This window comes from Orcinus orca, chromosome 8 (genome assembly GCF_937001465.1).
Source record: "Orcinus orca chromosome 8, mOrcOrc1.1, whole genome shotgun sequence".
NCBI classification, from domain to species: domain Eukaryota; kingdom Metazoa; phylum Chordata; class Mammalia; order Artiodactyla; family Delphinidae; genus Orcinus; species Orcinus orca.
The window spans coordinates 54,647,787-54,660,745 of NC_064566.1; the positions used below are offsets into that span (position 1 = coordinate 54,647,787).

The 12,959-nt window shown below is 40.3% G+C and overlaps 1 protein-coding gene across 7 annotated transcripts in view; it reads right to left on the minus strand.

Annotated features, from left to right (window-relative positions):
• PAK1 (p21 (RAC1) activated kinase 1) overlaps positions 1 to 12,959 on the minus strand; it is a 197,457-nt gene that overhangs the window by 62,444 nt on the left and 122,054 nt on the right. For all 7 annotated transcript variants that reach the window (XM_033405790.2, XM_033405791.2, XM_033405792.2 and 4 more), the window contains 4 exons: positions 9,745 to 9,861; positions 6,385 to 6,559; positions 4,223 to 4,286; positions 1,567 to 1,615 (listed from right to left, as the gene is read on the minus strand). In XM_033405790.2, the coding sequence (XP_033261681.1) occupies positions 1,567 to 1,615; positions 4,223 to 4,286; positions 6,385 to 6,559; positions 9,745 to 9,861 (405 nt within the window). The remainder of the gene's footprint in view (positions 1 to 1,566; positions 1,616 to 4,222; positions 4,287 to 6,384; positions 6,560 to 9,744; positions 9,862 to 12,959) is intronic.

A 12,959-nucleotide genomic window follows, 5' to 3' on the forward strand; every position in this document is an offset into this window, starting at 1 on the left:
AATATAACCTCCTTTTTTCTATCTCTACCTCCAATACAGCATATTTAAAATCAGCAGAATGATACCATCCGTCCTTCTTTACCATTATTTTATCACAGGTTCCTGCCAGCATTATAGGAGTTTTATATGTACACAACAGAAAGTATGGTTTCTTACATTTACATATATGATTTTAATGCCTGAATCTTTCACATAGGTCTTAGCGCAAAGTGTAGCATAAAGCAGATGTTCAGTAAACATTCTGTAGAATAAATAAATACATACAAATAAATATTAATATATATGTAATTCTTAGTTTATGGTATATTTTCGCACGCATTACTTCACTCAACTCATTCACATTTTGTAAGGTATATGTTATCATGCACATTTTATAAATAAATAAAATTCAGGCTTAGGAGGTCAAATGACTTCCCCAAGGTTTTATAAGTAAGTAAAGGTAAACATCTAGGTTATTGGATTCTCACATCAAAGAACAATTAATAAATCTTTAAACATAATAATGTTTTTTTTTTTAAGTTGACTTACCCTCGATGGAGCCTCAATATTTGGCTCAGACACTTGTAAAAGCCTGACCAGAGCACAGTGAGGTACGTGCTGTCCCTATTAACCATGACTTCTCCAGTACACCATGGGGTTTCAACCACCAAACATATACAAGCAGGTCCTAGTAGCCTCCCTCAGAAGAGCCCAACTCTGTTTTCACTGGAACAGGAGGTGCCTCTCTTAAGCTCTGAGCCCCATTAGTCTTTTGAGCTAAGATCTTCCCCAGGCAACTCACATATACAACCCACCTTCCAACATTCCTGCTCTACAACCAATGATTTTGATGGATAGAAACCTCAGGTACTCTAGATTCCCTTCATGGCTTCTTCTGCTGAAGATAAGAGCTTGGGTCATCAGTCCTTAGCAATAAGATCAGAGCCTTCCCAGCTTATGAAATGTGAGAGACAAAGGGGTGCCTCCAAATGAGGACTTCAATGTCTACTGGAATCCTGGGCACAGAGTAACGGAAGGACCACTAGATTGGGAGGCAAGAGACACATGTTTAAATCTCTTCTATATCAGATTTCTCTCCCAAGCACCAGACTTGTAAAAATAATTGTCCACCAGGCAGTTTCACAAGAAAGTCTCTCAGGCAACATCTAACTTCCTCAAATCTGTACCTCCTCCTTTGTTCTTTCTCCTTGACTAGTACCACTCACTTGTGAGCCAACCTCACATTCACCAAATTCTGTCATATCTACTTAAGTACCTCTCAAATTCATCCACTTCTCCCCATTCATACTATGCTACCACCTTAGTCCAGACCATCATCTCTCACATGGAATTACACAGTAACCTCCTGACTCATTGCTCCACTCTTATCTCCCCCAATCTCTTCTCTGCACTGTAGGCACAAGTGACTTTTTCCAAAATCTGTAAATCTCATCATGTTAAGGAGTTCTAGTCTGCAATACTGAGAAACTAGAAGTGTCCCTATTGAGCTAAGAAGGGCAAAAACTTAACAAAAAGAAAAAAGAAACAGTGGAACTGAAGGAGTAGTAGTTGGTGGTGGATACTTACCTCCTGTCCTGTGGCCACATCCATTGCAGTGTACACAGTGCCTGAAGCACTGAACAACAGGTGGGGGAAGGAAAAAAACAGGTGTTAGATGAAGTGACATTTGTCAAATGAAGCTCTACACACAATCTGGCAATGCAAGTGTTAATAAAAATAGCAGCAAAAATAATCCTCCCCATTGCCTCTCCCACTCCACTCTCATGAGAGGCAGTATGTAGTAGTAAAGAGAATATATGCTCTAGTGGCCATCAGGAAGTGAGGGAAGAAAGGAGGGACGGACGAAGAATGGCAGAGAAAAACTAGGAATAATGCTAGGAAAGTAATCATGTCCATTCTAAATGACTAAAAACCACACTTTATGCCTATAACCATGAACCCTGTGTGTTTGTAGATGAGTGATATGCAACAATATTTGTAACCTTACATGTCAGTATGTCAGACTTATATGATACAATTGAAAGAAACTTAAAATTCTATGTACTGCAAAAATGTATTCTAGGCAAGCTCTGTGATTATGCTTCCCAGGGAAGTCAGGTCAATTTGGGGGAAAAGTCACTTGTAAGTTTGCCTGGAAGAAAGAAATTATGGTCACCAGCTTCCCAACTACAACTCTTTAGTTAGGATCCGAGCTACATGTCAGGAAGTTGGCATCATAAGATATGGACAATCAAATAAGGATGGGATGCTTTGCATTGGCAGTTTTTTCCCCATTGCCTGATCATCCTACCTTTAGACATCTTCTGTCATAAAGCTGATGTCTATATTCCTGTCCCCATTCTCCCCTATCCCACCAGATACACCATTCTTTAAGGGCAAATATGCCCAGTCCTCAGGGAACTGGACATTTTGAGACTGTGTCTCCATGATTACAGAGGCTCAGAAGCTATTGAGGCCCACTGGTTAGTTCCTGATTGTTTCTGCCTCAAATAGACATATGATTAGACATATGAATTCCAGGTCAAAAAAACCTTCAGGTCTTAAAGGGAAAAAAAAAACAAGCAAAATTTTAATAGTACTAATTTATCTTATTTATGTGCCATGTACACTTTTAAAATCATGGAATGTGGAAACATCAGCATAGGTGCTTAATACATATTGCATTCCTCCCTTAGCACTAACACACCTGTCAAGTAAGCAAGGAAAACAACTTTTGCAGATAGTGCCTATTTATGGGTCATACATCTGAACACACACATCAGCAGTTTGGGAGGTGAAAGACCCTGAATCCACAGCCCCTTTCGCTTAAATGAAGAAACTGAAGTCCAGAGATAGGACCTGACTTGCCCACACTTGTCTGTGTACCTTTCTGCTACATTCTTAATATCTCAATGTAATTATCTAAAGGAAATACCATCCCAGATTACTCTGAGGCAAGCAAAACAATTTCTTCTCAAGGTGTTAACTACCTTATACCAGTTCAGACTCACAAAAGCACCAGACCAGGAAAAAATGAGATGCACTCAAGTCCAGGGTTGTTTTGAGGATTGAATTAAACAATAGATGCAAATAACAGATGTAAGCTGTAGAATACTGTACAAATACAACATCAGTATATTATGCATTACTTTATCTTATTTCAGAAGTTCTTGGATGCATAAAAAAGAAAACTAAAACAGAAAGCTTCAATTACTTCATTAACAACAATGCTTTCACTCAAGTAACCCTGAGAGCTTTCTACAAGCCAGACACTTTTCTTCAGTTTCTTTTTAATTTTAGCTAATTGGGTATATCTGTAAAAAACTTATTATTTTTCTTTTTTATACAGAGGTATAACTTACTTAATCTGCACAAATCTCAAGTACACAACTTGATGATTTTTCAATACGTACACACCTACATGTTCACCATCACGATCACCCCTGAAGGTTCTCTCTTGCCACATCCCAATCAACACTCCCCTCCCAGACGCAATGATTATTCTGACTTATATTAGCATTAGTTTTGCCTGTTCTTTAACTCCATATAAATAAAATCATACAGCACCTGCTCTTTTGTATCTGGCTTCTCTTACTCAAAATAATGGCCACTTTTAAGACATCACAGTATATTATAATTTTTTGTTTGACTGTCTATCTCCTTCTGTAGCCATGGGGTCTCTGAAGGGAGAGACTGATTCATAGCTGTATTCACAGTGCCTAGCACCTAACAGGAATTCAGTTAAGATCTGCTGAGTTCAGTACATTGAGGGCAGTATACAAGATGCAGAGAAGGAATCAGAGAGCAGGAGACATGAATTCTGGCATCCACTAGAAAAACAGATCCCATTATACTAGCAGAAGAGTCTGCAGTTCTGAGTCTTCCATTTCATGTTAGTGCTGGTAGGTCTCAGCATCAGGTAAACAGGGTTAATCTGGAAAAGCAGAGCTATAATTTGGGAAGAAGGTTTTGTGCCAAGAAAATAAATGGGTTTTTCACTCTCACCACAGGTGTATTTTTAGCAACCATGTCAGCTAATGGCACATCTCACATATTAAACATAATTCTGTAAACCTGAGGTCAGCCTAACAAAACGCCTTCAGATGGGTGAGGTGGAGAAAGAAGAACAAGATTTATGAGAGGCAGAACAAGATTTATGAGAGGCAAAACAAAAGCAAAATCATATATACCAGCACACACAATTTTAAGTCATTTTTCTAGGGAAGAAAATGCCCCTACTAACCCTTGTCCAATCTTCTCAAACCGTGTGTATTTCTTCTTAGGATCACCCACACTCACTATGCTCCCTTTGAAAGAAACAGAGAACATGAATCAGTTTTTCCCAGATCAACATACAAAACAGGCCCCATATTTTCCCAAATGCTGAGCTGGCAAGGATTAAAGAACTATCTCCAATACCTAAAAACCACACTAAGCAGGTCCTTAGTTTTCCCTCTTTAAGTTTCAACCAAAAGTTTCATCTCCTTACCGCTTTTATTCATAGTACTCTAATCCAATTCTAAACTCCTAAAAGTTATTCATTCATTTTAAAATCCATTCATTCAATAGACATTAACTCATTTTAACATGCTCACTTACTATGTACTAAGCTCTATGTTGAATGCAACAAATAAAGAGATAGATGAGACACAGTTAAGACAGTCTCTGCTCTCAAGAAGCTCTAATCTCAGGGGAGACAGACAATAAGTATAAAGTTCCATGAAAATATAATAACTGTGGTGATACAGAAAGAGGCAAAAATATAGACTGGAAAGGCTTCAGAAGGGAAGTGATAGCTAGACTAATTTTTACAGGGTTAGTAGGAATTAGCCAGGGAGAGAAAGTCAAGAAAGGGTTACAACAGAAAGTACTTCAAGTGCAAAGACACAGAGGTATGAGAGAGTTGACAGTTTCAAAAAAAGTATTCTGGATATGGAAAAACTGAGGCCCACAGAAAGGAAGATACTTCCCCTCAAGGTCACACAGCAAATTGGTGTCAGAGCTAAGACTAGGAGCTTGGTTTTGGTCTCCCAGTCCAAAGTCCTTTCCACTAATACCAATTACTAGTATTTGGTACTTTTCACATACATTATTTCATCTGACTTACAAATGAGACAGGTATTAACATCCCTATTTAAAAGGTGAGAAAAACAAGGGCCAGAGAACAGTAGGAAATCGCCCAACATGCAGGTTAGTGGCTGTGCTTCAACCCAAGGGTCCATAACTCCCAGGCCAGTCTGCTTTCCAGAATTCTATGTTCTAAGTATCACTGTTTAAAAAAAATCTGGTTCAGAGAAAAAGAATACATACAAGAGTAAACAGACGGCTAGGTAAGTGGCTTTTCTTATTTCATCATTTCGTAAGGGCTCTGGGCAAGGGCAACTTTTAAAAGAGTGAAATTTTTTTTAAAAGTCAAGTAAGAATTATCAGGACAAAATCGAGAGCTGCTAAGCTGAGGAACCAGAAACCTCAGCATTAACAAGCAATGCCAGTGTGCAGACTTGACCAAATCAGTCACATCCAATCCTCTTTAGAAGTAGATAGGTTCAAAGAATAAATCAAAGGCCTTGTCAGATGATTCTTCCAAGCCTACAGACCAACCCAGTCCCTTCTTCTCATATGAATTCTCCTGCAGATTACTGAAAAAGAGAAACAAGCTACCCTAATATTTATGGTCACTAAAAAAAAGTAAAATGGAAGTTTCCACCTGACTGCAAGAAACAGCATGTTCTGATCACAGGAGCACAAGTTGCGCTCTAACCCCAGCTCTGTCACTTTTTGGCTGTGTGAATTTTCGCAGAGTATTTAGCATCGCTAGCCTCAAATACCTTAACTGCAAAAAAATGAGGATTATAATGTCTGTCTTCAAGGGTTAAAATGAGGAGTAAATGAAAAAAAATCAAGAAAATGCCTTGCTTGTCATTTGGCACATAACACAGGCTCACAAAATGTTAGTTTCCCTTACTTCTTTTCCTTCAGCCAAGACGGCAGATCCATCTTCTGTCAACAGAAACATCAATAATCAACATAGCACTCTTTCCCACCAGGTTTAGACAAGGCCTCGGTCTTTCTCAACACAACATTCCAGACTATTCACTAGGTAAAAGCTATTTGTCATCTCCATAACCCATGCCCAGTGGTAAGTGATTTCTAGCCCTTAAAGTGGGCTATCCACGCTATCATCACATTCCCATCCTAATGTTGCATCTAATCAGGGCTGGTGAGACAGAGGAGGTGGGTGCAAGGACAGGTGAAGAGAAGCACAGTCTGGCCAAGATGTAAAGCACAGCCAGCCAGCCACATACACCTAGCGCAGAACCAAGATCTTTATAGCAATAGAATTCCACCTTTGTGCTTGACCAGTCACATACCAGAGGGAAATTAAAAAACCTGGGAAGTGCTTACGTAATTTCTCCAAGATCTCCTCATCAGACATTTTAGGCTTCTTCTTCTGCTTCTCAGTATTCCGGGTCAGAGCATCTGGCGGAGTGGTATTATTCTCAGTAGGTGAAATGGGAGACGTAGCCACATCCCGAGTTGGAGTAATAGGAAGTGGTTCAATCACGGACCGTGTGTATACCTGCATTGTTGGTGCAAAAATTTGTCAAGGCCAGTCTCTCTTAGATGTGTGTGTTAGAACATCCACAGAACAAATCCCAGTAAACTCATCCCTTCTCCTAGGTCAAAATCTATGTCACTCTTCCTCTATACTCAGGCTGTGAGGATGGAATGGCCTTCCTTGCTCTCACTGTACACACAAGGGTTAGTGACAGTCTGAGCACTTAAGATATTCAGTACAAGTTAGACAACTCTCATTATAAATAGTTTAAAGGACATTCTGTCATTTGATGGGAATCCCCTTCATCTGTAAAATTCTATTCTTTCCCAAGCTGAAATGAATATCCTGTATTCCCATAGTACTTTCCACGGCTAATACAACACAACATTATCTTCATTTGAGTTACTTCCTCTTTAAATCCTGAACCCTCACAGAGAAGGAACTGCAATTGTTCTTCTTTAAGAGGCAGTAACGGTGTAGTCATTTAGATCACAGACTCTGGAAACTGACTGACTGGACTTAAATCCCAACTCTTATTCTTTTTTTTTTTTTTTGCGGTACGTGGGCCTCTCACTGTTGTGGCCTCTCCCGTTGCGGAGCACAGGCTCCAGATGCGCAGGCTCAGCGGCCATGGCCCACGGGCCCAGCCGCTCCGTGGCATATGGGATCTTACCGGACCGGGGCATGAACCCGTGTCCCCTGCATCGGCAGGCGGATCCTCAACCACTGCGCCACCAGGGAAGCCCCCAACTCTTATTCTTACCTTGTATGACTTTGGGCAGATTATTTAACTTCTCTATGCTTTAGTTTCCTCGTTTGTAAAATGGTGATGTTAGTGATACCTATCTTTTAGAGTTGCTGTGGTAATAAATTAATTAATGTGTGAAATGAGTAATATCACACCCAAAAGACACTAAGCTTTCAAATTTTGGCAAATATTATTATATTTCCTATTCATTCATTTACTTAATAAACATTTACTGAGAATCTGTTCTTTGCCTTGCTGTACAAAATGCTGCCCCATCCACTATTCCTGTGAAGGAAGTCTTGGAGAAAGTCCTAACTGCAAGGCAAAAGGGATAAATGTCAGAAGATACGAGCAAACTGTATACTATTAATGTACAGAAGAGGTGATCATACGTTATACTGCCTTTCCCCAGGAGATGCATCAAGGCATTTATCACCTTTTTTCATAAAAATATCACAATTTTTTGGTTAGTCTATAAGCTCTATGAAGACAGGGAATCTGTGTCATTCATCCCTGAGTTCCTATATCTAACCAGTTGCCTAACAGAAAGCAAGCATTCAGGAAAATGTTTGATGAATCGATAAATAAATAAATAGGATTCTTCAGCTGGATCTTGAAGGATGGACATGATTTTAATAGGTAGAAAAGGGAGAGAACTTTCCACATAGTGGAAATAGCAATAAGTCAAGACACAGACCAGAGACTATAGTTTCTTTCCTGACTATTCCAGCATAATGATTTCTTAATTTTCTATTCTTGTACATGTAGACAAACTATATACCTGGCACCTAAACCTGTACTTTCATGCCTTCTCCTCCTCCTTTAGTTTTCTTGACATGCCTCCTTAAGGGCACGAACCCTGCTTTTTCCTTCTCTAAAATTCTCTTTTTCTGGCTCCCAGCACAGGTCTGCTCACATAAAAAGGCCACTGTGCTACGCTGGAATACAACCTGGACCTGGGGTCAATTACCTGCTTTCAAGTTCTAGCTCTTTTGCTTACTTAGAGACTTTGGGTAGATCAATTTACCTCTCCAAATCTCAGCTTCTTCTATAAATTAGGAATTAACAATGTCTTTTTAGAAAGCAATGCTATCAAGATCAAATTTATCAATTCATTCAATACTAACTGCCTTTCTAAAACCTTCCAAGAGCTATGTTAAGCACTGCAAATGCATACATATATATATATATGTATTTGCATATATATGTGTGTGTAAATGTATATGTGTGTGTGTGTGTACACACACAGGAGTTCGTGGTTTAGTGGGAAAAATTTTTAAATGAACATACTTGCAAAACAAAAAAACATACCAATATGAGATATCCTGAGAACGCTCCAATTTGAAGCTTATTTTCCTTAAAGTGACTTTGTAGCCTACAGAAAGGGTGATTCCACAGATTCTGCTTATAAATTCTAATCCTAAAGGTCATCTAATCCCCCTGAAGGTCCTCCACAGCATCTCCATAGTCAGTCAACCAACATCTGCTTGAACACTTCCACGAATTCTCTAATCCAGAGACAATCTTTTTTTGTATTATCACAGAGTTTAAGCCCCAGATCATTCTTTCATTATGAAGCTCTTGTCATAATAAAAAGTCCAAACAAAGAAACACTAGTAGAGTATCATCTGATGAGAGATCAGTGCTCAATGATGCCAAACCATGTAAAAGGCAGATTGTGCCAAGTGAGGGCAGAGGGACCTGGCTATTCAGAGATGCAAGAACCTCAAAAGAAGTTAAATAAAAATCACTGCCGGGCTTCCCTGGTGGCGCAGTGGTTAGGAGTCCGCCTGCCGATGCAGGGGACACGGGTTCGTACCCCGGTCCGGGAGGATCCCGCATGCCGCGGAGCGGCTGGGCCTGTGAGCCATGAGCACTGAGCCTGCGCGTTCGGAGCCTGTGCTCCGCAATGGGAGAGGCCGCGGTGGTGAGAGGCCCGCGTAACGCAAAAAAAAAAAAAAAAAAGGCACTCCTGATGTCCAGCATATTAATAGCACTAATGTTTTTATAAATTCTCTTGAGTCTTACAGTATCATCAATGATGTACTAAGAGGCTGAACACTGCACATTTAACAGAGAAGAAAAGATCTATAGCAGACTAATATGTTGCTTCCCAGGAGACTGGAATAATTTATGTTAGTCTTGCACTAAGTAACATTAATTCTGTATATCTTTCTGTATGTGAACAGGCTAAGTAAACTAGGCCTAAGTTGGTACAAAGACCAATTATCTAGGACACTTTGGGACTATGTGCAAACTAATGATAAATAAATACACCACTTCTTGTCTTTAATCATACAGAAAATACCTTTCAATCAAGGTAATTTGGTGATTTCACCACCTGCAAAATCTAAGGACCGCTACCAGATTATTAAACCTCTAGGCCTCAGCACCCACCCCTCACTCCCCCTCCAAACTCTAATATATCACAAAGCTGCCCACGTCCCCAAAGACTCACCGATTTTGTGTGCTCTGGGCGTGGAGCAATCACTGGAGGTGGGGTAGCATCATCATCATCATCTTCATCTTCTGAAACTGGTAGCACTGCAGGGGTCTCAGACACCGTCTTCACGTTCTGCACAGTGGAGAAAAGCCAGATTCATCATGTCCAGCTGACATGCAACTTAAGCTACCAGAGTCACCAATCTCCCAGAAGAAACCTTCTCCTGTCACTCCTTCTGAAACACACATCAGCCTCAAGATCTCCACCTTTCTGTAGCCAGTCTCAGGAACTCAGCCACCTTCCCTCTCTTCTTTTAGATACCACTCCCCACTCAGGCCCTTGGGGGCTTCCTTCTCCCACCCAAAGCCTAACTGTGGATGGGGAAACCAGCTTACAGCTTCTCTACGTGCCTAGCCCAATCCAAACCCTGAACACAAGATCATAGTTCCTTCTTCTTCTATGAATTTTACTCTCTATGCTAAAGAGAGGATAAAGTACAAAATGCAGGGGAGGGATCAAAAGTTTGGGATTTCATAAAGATTATCATTGTAATTCCTTAGTCCTTTCTGATATGATAAGTGGAAGTCCTGAGAGGCCTTTCCCTCTCCTTCTCCTTTCTTTATGAAAACCTACTGCAACCATTATGCCATCAGGTGCCCTTGCCTCAACCTGAAGATACAGAACATCAGAAGACCCTTGTCTCAAGAAGACAATGAGTTTTTCCCCAGATTGGATGCTATCTATTTCACTAAGCTTTTGCCCTGTCCTGGAATGAACCTTACCACTAATTGAATATGCTATACCACTAATTGAATATGCTATAATCTCAGCAACTTGATTTTCCCATGTAAACTGTACCAAAGCTGGGCTAAGACTGGCAGGTTTTAGGGCAGGTCCAGGCAAAAAGATCATACCATTACTGTTTATAACACATATTCAAGAGACAAAATAGCTCCAAAACATGAGATTTTTGATAGAGATTAAATGATTACAGTGTAGGGCCAGAGAAGCAAGGGATTTTTTGTATATATTGCTATAATTCAACAGTTTCAGATATTTTCAGAGCATCTGCTTTGTGCTCAGTAAGATACTGTGATGAATGCTTTTGATATAAATGCACAAAAATGAAAAAGATGGCCCATGTCCTAAAGCAGCTCACCATATGATGCAAGAGACAGAGGGACAATTCCCTTCTGCTGCCATTTGGGGCCTCTGGAGAGAGGAATGTCAGGAGTCAGAATGACAGGGGATAAGTGAAGGAACTGTCTGGTCAAATGCTAGTCTAGAGCTACTGTGTGGGAGCCTGGTCTTTACTACATTTGACATACTAAGATAAAGAAAACTGGCAAGCTCATCGATTCTAACAGGGCCTCCAGTGCAGGGCATAACTAGAAAACTGCCAGTGACAGGCATATGTAAGCAACTAGCTTTGGTGATCACAGGCAATGAATCCATCCTCTGGGTCTCAAGTTTCATCACTCGAGGAACGTGGAAGAATAGGACAGGTATAATTTGAGGGGTGACCCTAAGTCACTTTTAGTTCTAAAATCCAATAGAGGTTCTTCCCTTGCCAAAGCACATGTTTTGATATTTTTCTGCTCTAATTTCTTTTCTCCCTAATAGTTCACTCAGCAAAATTTAACGAGGAACCCAAAATGAGAATGAGGTTAACTCAGCAGCCTCTTCATCATCAGGTGAAGGGCCCTCGGTCTGACTAATGTAGACTCTAAACACTTGTTTGTTGCCTCCTAAAACTATAAAGAAGGGGATTTCATCACCTTAGCAACACACTCTGTTTTCCACAGGTGATGGCTTTGTGTGGTAGTATTAACAACTACCAGAATCAAGAGATTTAGGTTTTTGTCCCAGATTTTTATTTCTTATCCCTGTGTTCTTTGGCAAGGCTGTCCCACTCTAAGCTACAGTTTCTCATCCATAAAATGGAGGTGATGACAGAAGCTCTCTGCCTACCTCAGAGGGCCACTGGGAGGAAGAAATGAAGTGATGTGAGTATACAAGCACTTTGTAAATGGCAAGGGGCTAGAAAGATGTAAGGAATCAATTAAATTATCATTACGTTTAATAACCACAAACCTCTTTTTTAAGAAGTGACATCAACTCACCCATTCATTCACTGTGTACCAGGCTCTATTTAAAGCCCTGGGGCTATACTGAAGAACAAATTAGATAAAGCGCCTGGTTTTATGGATTACATTTGAGAAGAAGATACAGTCAAAATTAATCACCAAACTACCAGGCAGTAATAAGATAAACATAGGAGAACAGAGAATGGTTGAGGGTAGGGAATTATTACTTTACATACAGTAGTCATGGAAAGGCCTCTCTAATGGCCTGAATGAAATGAGAAAATGAGCCATCAGACCCTCTGGGAAAAGAATATTCCTGGCAGATGGAAGAAACACAAAGACTCTGAGAGAAGGGGACATGCTTGGTGTGTTCCCAAAACCTCCAGGTGCCTACCTATACTACTGAGAAGTGCTTATGATTTTAAAACTGCTGAACTTTGGGTAGAAACATAGGAATCTCTGACGTTCTGGCCCAGGATTGCTCCCATCCATCCCACCCTAGCTCCATCAGAGGAGGGGTTCTTCCAGGACGAGGTAGGCTGTAACTATGGGACCCAAGAGGGCTTACATTCATTTGAAGCAGTGGGCAATGCCCAGGCCCAGTGGTGCCACCAGTGGAAGTGACCTCCCAGAGGTAGTAGCAGGAGAGTGTCAACCACTACTAGCCTGAGGTTGCAATCCTGAATAAGGCAAACAAATTCTGGCCAAAGGTACAGCAGACACTAGAGAGAGGCCCCATACTAGTCATACATGCCTGGCTCTGTGCATGTACATAAAAACTTCGGAAGAGCCAAGCAGAAAGTAAAAGTTTCTGGACAGCCCTGAAAGAGGTCTCAATAATTAGCAAGGATATAGATTTTAACAACACTATCAATCAACTCAACCTAACTGACATGTACAAAACTTTCCACCCAAGTTCTACAGAACACACGTTACTTTTAACCACTTATGGGTAATTCTTCAGATAGAACATATGCTGGGCCATAAAACACATCTCAATAAATTTTGAATGACTGAAAACACACAAAATGTATTCTTTAACCACAGAATTAAATTAGAGATAAACAACAAAAAGGAAATTTCTCCAAAGAAGATAAACAAATGCGAAAAGCACATGAAAAGATGCTCAACATCATTATTAGG